General features: G+C 34.3%; 1 protein-coding gene and 1 pseudogene across 6 annotated transcripts in view; one reads left to right on the plus strand and one right to left on the minus strand.

Annotated features, from left to right (window-relative positions):
- Positions 1–20,296, minus strand: part of WDR76 (WD repeat domain 76) — a 114,042-nt gene that overhangs the window by 84,352 nt on the left and 9,394 nt on the right. For all 6 annotated transcript variants that reach the window (XR_005658530.1, XR_005658529.1, XM_039888280.1 and 3 more), the window contains 6 exons: positions 15,035–15,127; positions 13,828–13,883; positions 7,983–8,109; positions 6,351–6,452; positions 6,212–6,255; positions 5,176–5,329 (listed from right to left, as the gene is read on the minus strand). Coding sequence is in view for 4 of the 6 variants with exons in the window: in XM_039888280.1 (XP_039744214.1) it covers positions 5,176–5,329; positions 6,212–6,255; positions 6,351–6,452; positions 7,983–8,109; positions 13,828–13,883; positions 15,035–15,127 (576 nt within the window). In the remaining 2 variants the exon portion in view is untranslated. The remainder of the gene's footprint in view (positions 1–5,175; positions 5,330–6,211; positions 6,256–6,350; positions 6,453–7,982; positions 8,110–13,827; positions 13,884–15,034; positions 15,128–20,296) is intronic.
- Positions 18,384–18,502, plus strand: LOC120623179 (uncharacterized; annotated as a pseudogene).

Here is a 20,296-nt window from a genome sequence, read left to right on the forward strand (position 1 = left end):
ATTTTTTGTTTTTTTCACATGTTGGGAATACATATCTGCTGCCTTTACATTAGAACAATAACTTGGGCTGGGTAAGTATTCTGGGACAATACCTCCACCTCCTTCCCTCAGAACTTTGTGGAAATTACATGAAATGTTGCTGTAAAAAAACCAAGGTAAGCCCAGCTTTTTCCTTTGCATGTTTTTTTCTATCTCAAGTTCCAAATTTTCCTAGAACCCGATATACACATTCAACCTGCCATTTCAATTCTGTCTTTTCAAAAAAATTCTCTCTGAATGTATTTTCTGTCTCATTTGTTGGGTCATCTTTAATGGTCTTTCCTTTACTATTGGCTTATCTCTTAGAGCTTTTTTCACCTGTGTTTGATATTACTTCAGATCTTTCCTTTAATGTCTGTAATTTAATTTTCGTCAATGTCTACTCTGTTCCTTGCTTTTATCTAATTTATTAATTTCACTGATCTTCAATTTGTTTTCTTAGTTCTTTAATCTCCTTATTTTCATCTCATCCTGTTGCTCTATCATCTTCTCCGAGTCTTATTTTACCAAATTAATATTATTAACCTGCTCCACAGCAGCACGGTCCAAAAGAACTTTCTGCAATGACAAAAATGTTGTAATATGCACTGTCCTGTATAGTATCCACTAGCCATGTGTGGCTATTAAGAATCTGAAATGTGCCTGGTGCAAATGAAGAACTGAAGTTTCTTTGAATTAATTTAAGTGAAAATAGTCTCATACAACTAGTAGCTACTGTACTAAACAGTGCAGTTATACAGTCCGGAGCAACTGAAGAGAATTTCCTTCATTTCCTTATGTTTTTCTTCTAGGTCCGTCTTTTCATACTAGATTCTGTTGTTTTTGCAAGTGTTTGTCTAGTCATCACATCATTTTTCATGTCATCATATTTGAATTGCTCTGTCTATGCTAGTTGCTCTGATATAACATATTGACTCTTTCTCCTAATATCTGATACCAGTTCGTTTTCCCTCATAAAAGGACAGGCGTTTCTGTAGCCCAGAAGAAAGACGGGGCAGGAAGAGAGAGGCAGACAGTTGGTTCCAGCTGAAACAGTATTTGCTAAAATTCCTAGTCTCTGAGATTTTGTTATTTTATACCAGGATTCACACCACCTATCCGGCAGGGTTAGGGCCGAGGGTGGCAGGGGGTGAAGGGAGGTGTTGGCTTATACCACTCCACAGACCAAAAAAATTTCCTTTGCAGAGAATTAATCCTACTATTCACTTCTCTCACTTGCTCACTGTTTTCTCCATTTCCTCCCAAGCAGCCATTTTCCTATTCCTCACTCCAAAAAGGAAAAATCTAAATATCCACTCAATGTGCTTCTCTCTAGTTTTGAAAATACAGGTGAAAATTTTCAGGATTTGGTCAGTTCACCAGTATGGAATTTGGGGGATGGGCATGTTAGAAGATAAACCATGCTGTGCCCCGCCCCCACCACCAGTTTGGCTGCAGAATCTGTTTCTGTCCTTGGTGGCTAGTTTTTGAAGAGCACTGCATTAAGTTATATTTCTTCCTTATTGCTGTGATTTTTTTCTGACTTATCTTTTGCTCATTCTATGGGAAAATTCCAAGGATCCCCCATTTTAAATGTACCAGGTTAAAAATGCTTTAACTACTTTAAACCTAAATGAGTATAGGACCAGTTTGTTTTGAGCTTAGAAATGACTATCTGTGCGCACTGGAATTGAATAGGAAAACTGGAAGTATAAGTACCAGGGAAGGCATTATGGTAATCCCAAAAAAGAAGATGGGGCCCTGCCCCAACATGGTGGCAGTAAAGATGGAAAAAAAGTGGCAAAACCATTAAAAAACTTTACTAGACATAAAGAATGAAGGGAAGACCTAGCTTAAAACTCCTCAATAGCTTCTAGTTGCTTTTAAGATAAAAACCAAAATTCTTAACAACCTTATAAAGATACACATCTGGCCTTTGCCCAACGCTATAGCTTCCTCCTGTTCCACTCATCCCCTCTGTTCATTCCTTTGCTGTCTATGCTCCAGCCACACAGATATTCTTTCAGGTCCTTGAGTATGCGCCCTCCTACCTAAGGTCCTTTGACATGCTGTTCCCTTTGCCTAAAACACTCTTTTCCTTTTTTTAACTTGATTTACTCTTACCTAGATTTCAAATCTTAACTCAATTCTCACTTCCTAGGGAAGTTTTCTCTGATCCTCCAAATTAGGCCAGTTCCCCTGTTATTTGTTTTCATAACACTTCTTTTCCATCATGACACTAATCTCAGTATATAATCCACTTGTGAAACATGTAATTTACATAGTTGGTAATTATTTCATTAATGTCAATTTTGCTAATAAATTCTAAACTTACTAAATTCTAAACTATGAGAAAAGGGACAGTCTTTGCTCCCACATGTCTAATGGCTGGGGAGTTATTAGAATAGTACTTAGCACAAAACACTCAATAAGTGTGGAATAAATGGGTAGATGGATAACTGAATAAATGATAACTCAACTTTTAATCCTAGGTGAGACTATAAATCTGACAGAAAGTTAAGACGAAAAACTGGGAAAGAATTGTCTTTTCAACAAATAGTGCTGGGACATCTGGATATTCGCATACAAAAAGATGAACCTGGACCCTTATCTCATACCATTTACAAAAAATAACTCAAGATGGATCAGCAAACTAAATGTGAAAGCTAAAATTATAAAAGTTTTAGGAAAAAAACAGGAGAAAAATCGTTCAGGCTTTGGGCTAGACAACAATTTCTTAGATACAACATCAAAAACATAATCCATAAAAATAAATGTGATAAATTGGACCTCGTCAAAATTCACAACTTTTGCACTATGAAAGACAGCATTAAGAAAATGACAAGACAAGTCAAAGACTAGGAGAAATATTTGCAAATCACATATCTGATAAAGTACTTGTATCTAGAATATAAAGAACACTAACTCAGTAAGAAGACAAACAACCTAATAAATAATTGACAAAAGAACTGAATAGCCATTTCACCAAAGATATCCAAATGACATGAAAAGATGCTCAACATCATTAGTCATTAGAAAATGCAACAAAACCACAATGAGATACACTTCAAACCTATTACAAAGGCTATAATCAAAAAGCCAACAATAATAGTATTGATGAGCATGTGGAGAAATAGGAACCCTCATGCATTGCTAATGGGAATATAAAATGATGCAACTACTTTGGAAAGCAGTTTGGCAGTTCCTCAAAATGTTAAACAATTACCTATCATATGACGCAGCAATTCTAAGCCCAGATGTCTATCCATGAGAAATGAAAACACACAGCAGCACAGAAAAATGGATACACAGTAGCATTATTCAGAATAGCCAAAAAGTGGAAACAACCCAAATGTCTAGCAAGTGATAAATGGATAAATAAAATGTCGTAGAGTCAAACAATGGAATACTATTCAGCCAAAAAAAAAAAAAAAAAAAATGCAGTACAGATACATGCTACAGTACAGATGAACCTTAAAAACATGCTAACAGAAAGAAGCCAACATAAAAGACCACATATTGTATGATTCTAGTCACATGAAATGTCCAAAAAGAGTAAATTTGTAGACATTTGACTAGGGATGAGGACAGAAACAGGAATTAAGTATAAGTAGCCATGAGGAATCTTACAGGGATGATGAAAATGTTCTAAAACCGGTTTATGATGATAGTTACACAACCTAGTAAACTTATTAAAAATCACTGAATTGTAGATTTTATAATATGTAAATTATACTTCAATAAAGTTAATTTTTCTTTTTCACTAGGAAGTTGGGGTATGAACACAAGACAGCCAAGATATTGGTTTTAGAGTTGCTCAATCCGTTAATGAGACAGCCAAGCATCCTGGAAAATTAGTAGGGTGACAGAGATATGGACTACAGAGACCTAATAATACAGATTTTTGGAGTCACCAGAAAAGACATGTCAAAGGGACTTTTTTACATGTCTTGAACTCTGTAGAAATAAACCCCTGTGAAAAGATCTTCAGCTGACTATGCTAATTCTTTTTCCTTTTCAAAGTTCTTCAACAGTCTTTATCCATTGCTTCCATTTCTTCCACTAGTCCATACTTTTTAATCTCCTAAAGTCTGTGTTCCTTCCCTACTTCAACGTTAAAGCTATTCTCTCAACTCGCTAATAGTGCCCTATTTTCAAAACCAATGGCCTTTTCTGTTCCCATTCTTTTAAACTTCTCTGCAAAAAGCCCTGTCAAACTCCCATCCTTGAAATTCATCGCTTAGCTTCTACAACATTATACTATTTCTAGTCATCTTCTACTTCTCTGCTTTGGTTTTCTTCACCAAATCCTTTCACCTCCTACCTACCCCCAACTCACATCTTATCAAAATAAGGGAGAACCTTTGCTACCAAAATAAGAAAAAAATTAGTTTTTATTTCTTCCTCTCACTTACAAAATCTGTTTATTAACCCCAACCAGCTTCAAGTCACCATAGTTTCTTCATCTTCATTAATTGTCTTTATCGTACTTAACAGAACTTTGTTCTACTTCCCCAATCAGAAAATAAATTCAGAGAACATTAATTTAGCTTTTCTCGACTTTGTAACCACTGAAAGCAATCAATGCAGAATTATATGTACAACGAATGAAATTCAATATTTGTTTCTGACTCATCAAAAAATGACTGGGCTCTTATCATGGTGATCACTTCTTTAGGTATGTAAATGTTGAATAATTGTGGTGTACACCTGAAACTAATACAATATTGTATGTTAGCTGTTCTTTAATAAAATTTTTAAATTTAAAAATTTTTTAATTGCTTTTAAAAAAAGTTTAAAAAAATGACTGAATCATCCTAAGGAGATCCCTGGGAAGATATTTTGATCCATCTTATAAACTGTATTTTAAACATAATTATAAAAATAAGAACTTTGTGTGATCTTTTCATCATACATTTAAAGTTGTGATAAAGTCTCCTGGCAGTTAATTTATGCCCAGATGACTAACGATATTCAAGCTAAAAATGTTAAAGTTCTATAAAGCAAATTTAAATTCCTCCAGATTTCTAAAATTTGGAATCACAAAGCACAAAACTAAAAATAAGTAACGTCTATAAACACATAGCTCTAGGCTATTTTCTTACAGACTACTGGCTTCAGTCAAACTTAAATATCTTCAAAAAATTAATAACTTACCAAATCCCAAAGTCCAACTTGCCCAGATTTGGCCCCAGCTGCCACCAAAGTTTTAATTTCTGATGGGTGGAGAGCCATAGAGAGTATTGGACCTTTAGTAACTTTATAAACAGTATCTTCACTAATGACCATGCCACTCAAATTGGCTTTATAGCTGAGAAAATAAAAAAGTTAAATGTTAGTAGTAAAACCAAACTCAATAGATAAGTAAAAGATGACTCAAAAAAGAAAAATCACAATTAGTATATAAATGTAGGAAAATATACAACCTCTTAGCAACCAAAGAAATAAAATTAAACAATGTGGTACTATTTTTCGCCTATAAAAGCTAGCATTTAAACATATACATTCATATATGTTGCTAGTGGCAGAATAACTCCACATAAGATTTTCAGAAGGAAAAAAAGATTTTGGAAAACAATTCGGCAATGTGTACTAAAGCTTAAAAATGTCCATGACTCATTAATCTCACTTCTGGAATCTATTCTAAGAAAATAATCTGCCATCATACATATATACTTCAACAAATACACGCACACATGGAAACACACAAAACTAAATAGAAAACCACTCCAAATACCAAGGGAGTGAGAAGAGGTTAAGTAAATTCTACCTACTCAGTGGAATATATTTATTCAATGGAGTGCCTATACAATTATTCAATAAATTTAATGACTCTAGTAGCATGCAACCACAATGTTAATGAAAAAGCATAATGCAAAATTATACATACATTAGACCATGAGTAAAAATGTATGGGGAGTCATTCATTTATTAAAAATTGAATGAATATATACATGTGCCAGGCACTGTTCTGGATATTGAGACAAAACCCCTGCATTCATGAAGCTTATATCATAGTGGTATTGTATAAGGCAATACTTTAAAGGAAATAAACAAAAACAACAGTTGTTAAGGTGGAAATATCATGGTTAATTTTTTCACCTCATTTTCAAAATTTTCTGTAACGGTATAAAGTTTTTATAACTTAAAAGATCTCAAAAATGTAAAACAAAGGCAAGGAATTTTAACTTACCTTTTAATGCTAGGTAACTCCTTCTTTGTGTTCTTACTACTAGTCTGTAACAATGGGAGAGATCAAAGTAATGTTACTATATGTACTGAAATCTCATTAACATGATTCTAAAAGCTTAATAAACCCTCCCAAGTGATACCTTGCTCACTTCTGCCCAAGTATGTAGAAATCCTTTAAATAGTTCACTGTTGTCATCTCGATTTTCAGGAGTCATTTCTAAAGGTCCAGGAGGTAATAAAGGCTGTTATGAAAAAAAAAAAAAGAGAAAAATGTTGTTTGTCACCCTACTCTAGAATGTAAGCTTGAGGTTTTTCACTATTTTACTTTCAATACCAACAACAGGAGTGACACATTATCATTCAAAAATAGCTGTTCAATGAATGAATGCCACGAATCCTGTAATATAATAGAATGTATTACCTCATTTAACCCTCTCAATAATCCAGTGAATGAGATATCACATTTTAAAGACACTGGAATGAAACTTAGAGAAATTAACTTATCTAAAGTTACACTGTCAATAATGAGTTGCTGAGAATTGATTTAGATAGTACAATTTCATTATTCAACATTATTATTCTATGCTAGTGTTTTTTAAATCACAGGTTGTAACCCATGGGTCGTGAAATTATTTTAATACATCACAACCAGGGTTTGGGGGGCTGAGTGAAAAAGGTAAAGGGATTAAGAAGTACAAACTGGTTTCAAAATAGGCACAAGGATGTAAAGTATAGCATAGAGAATATAGTCGATAATATTGTAATAACTATGTATAGTGCCAGGTGGTACTAGAGTAATAACGGGATTACTTTATAAATTATATAAATGTCTAACCACTATGCTGTACACCTGAAACTAATCTACAATATTGCTTTGTCAAAATTTTTTTTAATTTTTAAAAAATACTGTATTATATATTTGAAAGTTGCTAAGAAAGTATATCTCTTAAAAGTCTTCACAAGAAAAAAATTTTGTGACCCAAAAAAAGTCACAACCAGTGTTTTGGTGAATGAGAAGAGAATAGAAAATACAAAAGAACATTACATGTAGAAAGGGTTAATTATCATTTCACAAAAGTTTTGTTTCAGTTGTCTGTGTGTATGTGTAATGAGTTCAATCTAAACATATTTCTAATTATGAGTGAAAGCTTCAAAAAACTTTGAAAGCTATTCTTCCCATAGCACCTAAATTTGCAATTAGCTCCCAAATCGCCAGCTTAATTAGCGCTATCTTACCATTCTTAGATATAAAGTATTAAAAACGGTAGAAGTTCTTGAATAAAAAAATATAATCATAATCTTAGACAATAAATTTGGTAAATAATACTCTTTCCACTCACTAATAGTATAAAACTAAACTATAGCAAGGAACCCCCATCACTATTAACACATATTGTTTATTAATAATATTAACTCCATTTATTACTTACTAAGCTGTTAATACCATGTAAGGATCTTTAGAGAAACTATTTCATTTAACCCTTACAACACCTTGTTGAGGTTTCTATTATTGTTGCCATTTAAAAAAGGGGAAACCATGACTCAGAAAGGTTGTTATTTACCCACGATCCTGCAACCGGTAAGCCTGCAGAAATAGAGTCCAACCTAGTTTTAATGGCTTAGAAATCTTACACATTAAACCATACAATAGTCAAATATTAAATTAATAAAGTACAAATTAAACATAATGACCTTTTAGTTGATTTTCAAACACTTCAAAAAATTTTCAGTATTTTACTGAGTTAATATATTGTCTTTGCACTCTTTCTTACATTTTCATCTGCTACTAATGCTGGCTGGGTTGGAATTGCTGGTAATGAAATTCCTGAAGGATCTACATTTAGTAATCGCATTGACCTTCTACATCCAATTCCGTTTTCTCTCTTCTTAGGCTTCTTTCTAAAGGTGTGGGGAAAAAACTCCTGTTATACTCATAAAAATTATATGTATTTACTAATATTAAGGAGATAACTTCTAGGAACATATCTCACAAATATAGTTACACATTGCAAAGATGCATATACATGGCTACACTAATTTTAATTAAAAATCTGGAAATATCATAAATGTTCATCATGGGAAGGTGAGGGGTGTTAAATAAATTATTACGTACATATCTAACACGATAATTTGCAGCCATAAAAAAGAATGAAATAGATTGTGTGCTGATATGACATGAACTCATAAAAAGCAAAAACAAGGTCAGTATATATTAAATATGGTTATATTTGTTTTTTTTGACAAAAAGATTACATATATACATACATTTGTGCATGCTGAGATTACCTATGGAATAATATACATGAAACTATGAAAAGTGGTTTTCTCTACAGAAAAGGCCTGGAGAACTAAAGTCTAGGATGCAAAAGAGACAAATGTTTCATTGTATTCCTTTCCGTATATTTTATTTTTTTAAATTTTATATATATCTCCTATTTTTTCATGAACTTTTTCATTTTAAAAAAGTAATTCAGAACTTCTAGCTTCTGGTTCTATATGTAGGGAACTTGAAAGTCACCCTTGATCTTCATCAGGTAAAAAGCTGAACAGACTGAAAAATCAACTTTTCTCGGATCCTTAAAAGAGGCAAGGACACAGTGTAAACCACTGACCCTAATGTTGGAGAGATATATAGGCAAATACAGGAGTTGTGGCTTATTGGAGCAGAGACTCAGAAACTGAAACCACCGTGGAAACTAATGCCACAGTAGGAAAACCTGAACAGTAACTGACCAATTGCTGGAGGCTTATGTGGACGAGTCTGAGAGTTAAAAAGTCCATGACAGTCCACACAAAAACCTAGACATGGATATTTATAGCAGCCTTGTTACAACTACCAAAACTGGGAAACAACCAAGATGTTCAACACTAGGAGAATGGGTAAACTGTGGTACATCCAGACAACGAGATATTACTCAGTACTAAAAAGAAATGAACTATCAAGCCATGAAGAGACAGGGAGGAACCATAAATGAGTATTACTAAGAGAAAGGAGCCAATATGAAAAGGCTACATATTGTATAATCCCAAAAACATGATATTCTGGAAAAGGCAAAACTATGGAGGTAATAAAAAGATCAAATTGCCAGCGGTGAGAGTGGTGAGGGGATGAATAGGCAGAGCACAGAGAATTTTGGGTGGAGTAAAAACACTCTGTGTATTATAATGGTGAATGTATGTCATTATACATTTGTACAAAATCATGCAATGTACAAGAGTAAACCCTAAGGTAAACTAGAAACTTTGGGTGATTATGATGTATCAGTGTAGCTTCATCCTTGGTACAAATGTACCACTCTGGTGGGGGATATTGATAAAGGGGGAGGCAGTGCATGCGTTGGGGCAGGGGGTACATGGGAAATCTCTGTACCTTCCTCTCAATTTTGTTGTGAAACTAAAGCTCCTAAAAAAAACTGTCTTTAAAGAAAAACCTCAAGGGGGACTCACCCCCACAATTTTATAACATTTACATCCCGGAGCTCAGCCAGGACTCACAGTAAATATCAGAGAAAATGTCCCTCATGTTTCCCACCGGGGTGGGAAGGAACCATTTTGAAATACACTAGAGCAGACAGCTCTTAACAAGGCCTGCCTTCAGGAGAAACTAGTTAACCAAAGCCTAATCTGCCAGGGTATTATAACAGTTTAACTGACTTGGGTGAAGGGTAATACCCAACTCCAGTCAACTCTTGTCAACCTCTCCCACCTAAGGGAGGAAAAAAACTGTAACACTTGTGAAATTCACAGTCCAGTCCAGAGGCATAAGATCTCAGAGACTGAGACCTAATCACAAGACTACAGAATGCTTCCCCTGCACCCGCATCTCACCACATTACTACAGGTCTATTCACAACATTTCCTTTTTCCCAGTAGTACATCATCTCCAGCTATCTAGAAAAAATTACAAGGCGTACTGAAAGGCTAAAAACATGATTTGAAGAGACAGAGCAAGTGTCAGAACCAGACATAGCAGGAATGTTGAAATTATCAGACCATGAATTTTAATTAATTGATTAATATGCTAAGGGATATAATGGATAAAATAGACACCATGAAAGAACAGGCAATGTAAGCAGAGAGATGGAAATCCTAAGAAAGAGCCAAAAAGAAATGCTAGAAATCAAAAATACTGTAACAGAAATGAAGAATGCCTTTGGTGGGCTTTATTAATACACTGGACATGGCTGAGGAAAGAATCTCTAAGCTTGAGGATATCTCAGTAGGAACCTCCAAAACTGAAAAGCAAGGATAAAAAAATGCTAAAAAAAAAAAATAAATAAATAAAAATTAGAATATCCAAGGTCTGTGGGATAACTACAAAAGGTGTAACATATGCCTAATGGGAAATACAGAAGTAGACAGAAAGGAACAGAAGAAATATTTATTTATTTATTTACTTACTTACTTATTTATTTACCACATATTTGACCCCCCTTACCCCATCTACATCCCCCCTCTAAAATATTTGAAACAATAACTGAGTTTCCTCAAATTAATGTCAGACATCAAACCAAAGATCCAGGAAGCTCAGAGAACATCGAGCAAGATAAAAGCAAAAATATAGTAATAATAAACCTAAACAATTCATTTCCAAACTACAGAAAATCAAAGATTAAAAAAAAATCATCAAAGAAGCCAGAAGGAAAAAAAGTACATTACCTATAAAGGACCAAAGACAAGAATTACATCCATCTTCTCAGAAACCATGCATACAAGAGAGTAGAGTGAAATATTTAAAGTGTTGAGAAAAAAAAACCCACCAACCTAGAATGCTGTATGCTGTGAACATATTAAGTCTTAAGAAGAAAGTACTTCATTAAATAATGTTAGGGAATGAAAAGCCTCTGAAATTACTTCCAAAAATACTCAAAGATCTCATCTACAGTCTACATTAGTTTGGAAGAATTCGTAATAATTATTATTCATTGAAAATATACTATGTGCTAGAAACTGTCCTAAGCATTCAATACCTCATTTAATTTTCAAAAAAAAGCCTCAGCATATGGGATAATTTAGGTTCTCAAATTATTAAAACAACTATGATTAATATTTATTAAAACATCCATAATTAATATTGGGAACCTTCCTAGAGAATCCCACTCTTAGAGAAACTCTCACATATAAGCACCAAGAGACTTAAGAATGTTCAGAGCAGCACTCTTATAATGAAAATCTGGAAAGAACTCAACTGTCCATCAACAGTAGAATATACCATAGTATATTCCTACGGCAGCAAAAATTAGTTAAATAAAGCTACACACATACACAAGTGAATTTCAAAACATAAAGATATAAAGATGAGCAAAATAAGAAAATCCCAGAAGAATATAAAAATGGCATTATATGTGAATATCAAAAAACTGACAAAACTAAATGTATTGTTTAAGGATATATTCTTAGACAGTAAAACTATGAATAAAAGGAGTGACTATCACAAAATAGGGCATAATAGTTGTATCTGGAGGGAGGGGTATATATGGCCCTTCAAAGACACTGTGATTTCTATTAACTCGAATGGCAGATACATGGATGGGTGCTTGTATTACTATTACATTTTCAAATATACAAATATTTTATACATGCTTTTTATATTTAATAATTTTTAAAAATTTAAACCCCTCTGGATTGGCATAATACCAACTTTACAGAAAAGGGAAAAAAAATTGTGAATTGTCTAAAGTTAATATCACAGTTATAAGTTGCTGAATCAAAACTTGAAATCAAATTTGCCAAATTTGAAGAGCTATGCTCTTTCTTCTATGTTATATAACTTCCAGTCTACCAACTTGCTACTAATACCTACAAAGTCACATGCTGCATAAGGACGTTTTAGTCAATGACAAACTGCATGCACTACGGTGGTCCCATAAGATTATAATGGAGCTGAAAAATTCCTATCACCTAGCCTAACGACTCTGTGGCAGTAGGAACATTATAGCGCAAGGCATTACTGTTTTGTGCCTCTCTCAATTTATTGATTGCCATCAGCTAGAAATGCCTGGCCCAGTGAGCTCCCCATCGACATCTCCCCTTTCCAAACCAATGTGACAACTGGACTGACCCTTATGGCTCTTATTCCAGTTGCAAGATGCCCTTCAACAATAATCATTAGGAAACTTTAAAGAAAAAGAGTTTATTTATTATAGGCCCTGGCAGTATAAGGCATTGCCAGGGGACACACAAGATAGAGAAAGAGGTAGAGCTTGGGCCTGGGGTGCTGCTTTTATTAGGGTGGAAGATGGGGTCCTAGGGTTTCCTGGACTCATTCTTATTGGTGAATTTAAAACATAAGAGTAGGAATTTAAAGCGCTGGAAGAGAGGGAAAAAAAGTAGCCCAAATAGTAAAGAAAGTTAATTAAGATCTCTTAAAAAAAAAAAAAAAAGGAGCCTTGGTGTGGGGGGAGGCGGCCTGGCTCTTTACCAAATGGCTGGCAATGTGTGTATTCTAGAGAGCCTTCCTTTATGTTTCTTTGAAATGAATGCCTCTTTGGAGTGGATGCCTAGGCAATCAAAGCTTAAGTCAGACACTTGCATATACAAAAAGAAAAGCCAACTGTCAGGGCTTACACTACAATTACGTGTTTCTGGTGGTGCTGCTGTTAACTAACCTACCGCACTGCCAGTGGTATAAAGGTACAGCGCAATTAGAGTATTAGGTTACACCATCTAGGTGCACTATATGATGTTTACACAACAAGGAAATTGCCTAACCGCACTTGGGAACAAATCGTCAATCTCTGCTAATAAAAATATGTACATGTAACGCTATTAATCAACTGGCAACAGAATCAGTGCTATTGTTTTTCAGGGTTAATGATGTTACTCTTACAACATTTCACACTCCCAAATATTCCGCCATGATTAAGTTTAGCTTTTCTCGAGCTAATTGACCTGTATTGGAATCAAACCAAGTAAGTGATGCTATATTTCATTAACACTAGCACAAAACATGATCTAATGATGCCAAGATTTTTAGTTTCTTCATTTATACATAAGCACTGTTAAAATGCCGTACATAGAACTTAAACTAAGGAATCCTGGAATTCAAATCCTGAAGCTTCCATTTATGAGCTATTTTGACCTTGAGCAGATTACTTTACCTCTTTGAGCTTGTTTTCTATCTCATAAAATGAATATGTCACCTCCCACATTTGGTTCTTATCAGAATTAAATGAGGTAATACAGGAAAAAATTTTTAGGACATTGCACTATATTTCACAGATGTTCAATAAATGTTAATTCCCTTATTACCAGAATCAGAAAAAAATTGAGATGCAAAAAGATAGCCAGAAAAATAAAAAGTAGAAGAATCTTTAAGAATAATCATTTTCTAGGCAAAAATAATAATTTAGTGGAAATAAAGATTTCCCTCCATTAGCAGCAACAGTATTAAATATAAACAAAATTCAGCTCTCAAGATTTGATTTCCTCTATATTCTTTTGATGAAGATGAGAACTTTAGAGCTATTAAAAGGATTTCCCTCAGAAATCCAATGAGGATTAAGATTACAAAGTTTCTGATCTGTTACTTATTTTACTATACCAAACCATTTCTTCAAATTATAAAACAACTCCCCAATATACCACAGTGCAGACATTGTAAAACAAATCTTTTACCGTTTGGATTCAGGAGGCTGTCTCTTCTTTATCATTTTACGGAGCCTTGCAGCTGACTGCAAAATACAAAAAAAATAGACACATAAAAATAATATAATCTTTTAAAGTAATAAGTATCTGCTATCATATCCACCTAAACTTCTATACTGGAAATAAAAATCCTTAAAATATGATACTTGTTCTTGGTAGCAGACATGAGACAAATATATTATCAATAATAAAGGCAAGTATTTAATACTGCCTAAACTGCTGGTATTTTGATACCTTGAACCAGGTTGCTATTGAGTTTACATGATTAAACATTAAACATTTAGTCAAATATACTATTACAAATTAAAAAGTTTAATTTCTACTGAGGCAATCTTTTGGTATTTTCTAGAAAAGTTATAGGTTAGACTTATATAAATCAAATCATAATTTCTGTTAACTAAAATAAAAACTAGAGATACTTTGTCTAAATTTCTGATGAATTTTCATTAATGACATAAATATAATTTAGTTATACAAAATTATATTAACTCTCCTTTCCTCTCCTCAAGATACAAACACACACTGAATATTTGGGAATCTGGTATTCGAGAAATCAATTAATTATTTAATAAAGCCAAAGGTTTGATGTCTCTTGAGGGAGAACATCACACACCCTCTTAAACAGCTACTCTCTCAAAGAACTTTTACCCTCTGTGTAAAGACATCAATGTAAACTATACCTTTAGTTATAATGATTATAAAACATTAGCATACATCTGGTCATTTATCCTTAAAGGTTTCTATATAAAGCATATTCCCATCTACTCTTAAACTTTATTATTTTTTTTTTTTTTTTTAAGAAAAAGCTTGTCCTCTCGCTCTTCTATCACACATCCGTCAACCTTTATCCTTTAAAGAAACCACCTGGAACATACCGTTTCTTTGAATCCAAGACAGTCTTTCATAAGACATCACTATTTTATGTACCACCAAAATGAGGGAGAAGGAAGCTCCCAGGTATAGTTTTAAAATGCTAATTTCAAATATATATATATTAAAATGAAAAAAATGTCTTGGAATCAATAAAATATGGCAACCTCTGTCTATTAAATGCAAAACTTTCTCCTAATTTTACCTTCCCTCATCTAACACTATTAAACCTGATACTATAGCTATTTTATTGACCTACTGGCAAGGGGAATGGCATCTTGGTTTTAACTAGAAACTCCACACAAACCTCAGACAACTGAAGAGAAGCAAAAAAGTTTGCATTTTCTGATATGTTCTTCAGTCTCTTCCTTTCATACGGTGACAATCCTGAAAAGTCATCCTATGAAATTACACCAAAAAGATTCTGTTACTTTACATAATCCATAGCAAAAGCATCTCATGAAACTAGGTGTTAAATTCTCTGCATGTATACTTTACTTCAAATTGCACCTACTCTTTCATGACATCTTACCAAAAAGCACATAATCTTTGCTTTATTAGATGTTAAATGAAAGTTTGAATTTGGATATTTTGGATAGTCACAAAATATCTGTATGGTTCCCAATTAAATAATCTGATATCTAAAGTCAAGAAGTGTAACCCGAAAGCAAATTATTTCCATTAATTGTACTTTTACTCAAAGTTGTATTTTTATTAAACAAAACAAGAACTCAGTAACAGAAATTTTTAAATTCATTGTAAGTGTTAAGGAAATTTAGAAAAAAAGAACCAAGAAAATTTAAAAAAAAAAAAAAACACATGAGGAGAAAAGACAAAATAGAAAAGGAATCTTGGAGGTCCATCTTCCAACTAATAGCTGGGGATAGAGGAGAGTAGAGAAAATGAAGAAAATTATTAGAGAAATAATACAAGAAAGTTTCTCAAAACTGAAGACATGAGTTCCCAGATTAAAAAGGCCCAATGAGTATGCAGCCCAATGAATGAAAAAAGGCCCAAGGCTAGGCAATCATCACAAGATTTCTTAATACCTGAGGTAAGTGAGATAAGAGAAGTCCCTAAAAGTTTGCAGAGGGAAATAAAAATCACAAAGGACCAAGAATCAGAATGGCACTAACTTCTCAATATCGAGAAAAGCTAGCGAGGCAGGATATTTATTAGTCTAGGGAAGTTTCCCCTCCCCTTCAGGATGTGGCTCTGGAATTTTTCCTTAGTCATTTACTCTGCCCTCGCCCAGTTTTGATCCCAAATGTGAGACTCCAGCCAAGGCTGAGAGATCAGATAGATGGCCTTGGGCCACCTTCTCCCCTCCAGGATAAGGCTAGAGTCTTTCCCTCTGCTTTGCTTAGCTTTGGCTAATCATAGCATTATAATATCACCAGCACAACAAGTACTACATCTTCACCACGACCCCCACCCCCAAGAAAATAAAAGCCCAGAATCCAGATAGCTCAGAGCAGACTCTCAGAGTTTGCCCACACTTTTCTCTTAAGTGTGTATTTTAGCTTTAATAAAACTTTTCCTGCTTGCTGTTTGTCATGTCTGTAAATTTTTCTCACGACATAAGACAAGAACCTGGTCACCAGAACTCCAGGTCAGGGTCCCTCTTTGGACTCCCACCCCATGGAGCTCTCTGGTATCACTAAAAGATAATGGAACAATATGTTAAAAATTCTAAAGTTAAATTATTTTCAACTTACAATTCTAAATCCAATTAAGCCATCAATCAAATGTAAAAGAGAGCATAAATAATTTTCAGACACGCAAACTACCTCTCATACACCTTCTCAGGAAGTTACTATAAACTGCACTTCACCAAAATGAGAGAATATACCAAGAAAGAGAAAGGCAAGATCCAGCACAGGAGAGAGAAAAGATCTTCAAAGGAAAATAGTAAAAGGAAGGCCAAGAAAGAATAAAATGGTCCAGAAAGAAGTAGGAAGATGGAAGGCCCCAGGGAATATTTCATGAAGAAAAAATACACACATATGTAAAGCCATCAGAATTCTTTGAGAGATTTTTTACAGTTCTGGTAAAGCTTGGACTGTACCTAATTAAGGATGTGAGAAGGGAAAGTATTGAAGAGAGGGAGTTACACGTGTGTAAAAGGTGTGGTGCAAGTGAAACAAATCAACGGGTAATGTAGATAGTGAGGACAGAAAGCTAAAAAGGCCGAAAGTGCAATTTGTGTATTGAGCAGAAATGACAAATAGGGAAGTATGTGGCAGAAAACTGCTGGCTCTTTTGATTTGTTTCTGTGCATACGTGTGTGTACCTGTGTGTGTGTATAACACACATGTGGAATTATATGACTTATACATGTATGTACATGTATTACTTTGACCAAAATAAAGATTTTTCTCACACACACAAAATAATAGTGGCAGCAAATGTGAAAGACTTTGTCATTACCTGTAAAACTACTTCTGAGAGAAAAAACATTACCACTATCATCAAGGACTTCCTAAGAATCTATTTCAAAATGCTGCATACTAAAATCAAAGAAACAAACTTAAATGATTCTACTCACCACAGAAAAAATTAAGAAAATTAAGAAAAATCATCAGATAGTTTTTTAAGAGGTCTGTGTAATTCAAACTATTCTCACCCGTTACCTACCTCTCAAAAATTTGCAACATGAAAGAGAAAGACCAAGCAACCACCATCAGAAAAAGTGGACTCTCAAAATAAACATATTACAGAACATAGAAATTTAAAAAGAACACTATCTTCAGAGACACTTGAGAAGTTACTGCATCTATCAAATAAGAAAGGAAGGCTCTGATTAACCCATTTCCTGTCTGCCCCGAGAATACTTGCTGGCAGCACTTGCAGCTGCAGCAGTAACCCCAAGATAATTTGGATTACAGTCTTAACCTTACCCCCAACGTTTGCCATGAAATATTTCGTGTTTACTATTATTTTCGCATCACTCTACTATATCGATAGTCTTTGGAAACAAATGACATCATCCTATTTACAGCATTGTTTTCAGTAATGGTATTTCCATTTACAAAATATAGTAATTCTTGATCGCTGAAAATGTCAAATCCTAGGAAATGTAGCATTCTTATGCATGATATTAACATCGTTCTCAAACAGTTGTTAGCTGAAACTTGATTTGATGAATCCAATTTTTCCAAAATAGACAATTCTGATGATTTTTCGGATGGTGCTCAGAAAACTATACCTTCAGGCCTCCAATTAGAAATCTGATAGAAACAGCCCTACATCAGCTGACTCGGGTCATGCTCTAAAATAGTCAACTCGTGTTATGATTCCATGTCAAAGGTATGATGACTTTGCTGGAACACCTGGCAGAAAAGTTGATGCCATGATGCCACTGACCCACTGCAGTATTTTGAACTGTTCTTTACTGAGGAATTAGTTTCAAAAATTACCAGTGAAATGAATGCTCAAGCTGCCTTCTTGGTTTCAAAGCCACCTGGTCCAGAAGGACTTTAGTGAATGGATAAATGGAAGGACATTGACAATGACAAATTGAAAGTCTTCTTTTGCAGTAATGTTACTGCAAGGTATTGTGCAGAAATCTGAGCTGGAGATGTTTTGGTTGACAAGGCCTCTTTTGGATACACCTTATCTCAGGCAAATTATGACTAGTGAAAGATTTTTACTTTTGCTACAGCCATGCCACTGTGAACACACTCAATCCTATCAGATCTCGGAAGCTAAGCAGAGTTGGGCTTGGTTAGTACTTGGATGGGAGACCACCTAGGAAGACCAGGTGCTATAGGTATAAAAAAATAAAAAATAAGGGATTGTAAGCTGACAAGGTCCTTGCAATCTGTGAGGTCAATCAAGGGTTGCCTCGCCTAAAAAATAAAAAAAATAAAAATAAAAAATCAATGACAAAGAATTCTCAAGGCAGCCAGGGAAAAGAAGATGGTAACCTATAAAGGAAAACCCCTTAGATTACCGTCGGACTTCTCAGCACAAACCTTACAAGCCAGAAAGGAGTAGAATCAAAGATTCAAACTATTAAATGAAAGGAACTACCAACCAAGAATAATGTATCCAGCTAAGATCTCCTTCAGATATGAAGGAGAAATGAAGACCTTTCCAGAAAAAATTGAGGGAATTCTCCTCTACAAGGCCTACACTACAGGAAATACTAAAAGGGGTCAGTTCACCTAAAACAAAATGACAAAAAAATACATAACTAGAAGTAAAGCAATTAGCAGGCCCATAGAAGCAGAGGAATGCAACCCTTACTAAGAACAGGGCATTATAAGCTTAAACAATAAGAGATTTGCTATAGCAAGATAGTAATGAACATTCAGCATTCATAGGGACAAATTGAGACAACAATGATTGAAAAGGGGAGAATCCAAATATCCAAATTTGCAAAGGAGAATGGAGATAAGGCATGCACAGAAGAATTATCCTTTACATATTCGTGATGGTAACCAAAGGCCAAAGACTCAGAACTGAAATATATAAGATAAAACAACAAGGACAAGAGAGAACTCCACAAAACCCAACCAAAATAAAGAAAACAGACACACAGGACAGGAAGCAATGGAAACACCGAGCTACCAAAAAGCAAAACATAAAATGGTTATAGGAAAACCTCATATTTCAATAATCACCCTAAATGTGAATGGACTGAACTCACCAATAAAAAGGCGCAGAGTTGCAGATTGGATCAAAAAACAAAACCTAACCATATGCTGCCTCCAGGACACACATCTCAGTTCCAAAAACAAACACAGACTCAAAGTGAAAGGGTGGAAAATGATATTTCAAGGAAATGACATTCAGAGAAAAGTGAGTAGCAATACTAATATTGGATGAAACAGACTTCAAATTAAAAAAGGTAAAGAAAGATACTGAGACACTTCATAATGATAAACGGAATCATGCACCAAGAAGACATAACATTTGTATCTATGTCCCAATCAAGGAGCCCCAAAATATATAATAAGCAATTACTAACAGAACTAAAGGGAGAAACAGACCAAAACACTATCGTAGTAGGGGACCTAAATACCCCACTGTTGGATATAGACAGATCATTTAAACAGAAAAATCAATAAGGAAATAACATCCTTAAGTGATACATTAGACCACTGGACATGATTGACATTTACAGAGCCCTCCATCCCAAAACAGCTGCTTATACATTCTTTTTTAGTGCACATGGAACATTCTCAAGAATCGACCACATACTGAGACACAGAGATAGCCTCAACAAATGTAAAAGGGTTGAAATCATACCAACCATATTCTCTGATCATAATGCTTTGAAGCTGGAGATCAGCTATAAAAAGAGGGAAGAACCAGCATGCTACTGAAGAATGACTGGATCAAAAAAAAGAAATAAAAAGAGATAAAGAGATACACAGAATGATAATGACAGTACAACATATCAAAACTTTTAGGACATGGCAAAAGCGGTTATAAGAGGAAAGTTCGTATTATTACAAGCCTATCTCAAAAAACAGGAACGAGCCCATATAAACAAACTAATGCATCACCTTAAAAAACTAGAAAAGAACAAATGAAGCCTAAAGTCAGCAGAAGGAAAGAA

Source organism: Pteropus medius, unplaced genomic scaffold (assembly GCF_902729225.1).
Source record: "Pteropus medius unplaced genomic scaffold, Ma_sr-lr_union100, whole genome shotgun sequence".
In the NCBI taxonomy this organism is placed as follows: domain Eukaryota; kingdom Metazoa; phylum Chordata; class Mammalia; order Chiroptera; family Pteropodidae; genus Pteropus; species Pteropus medius.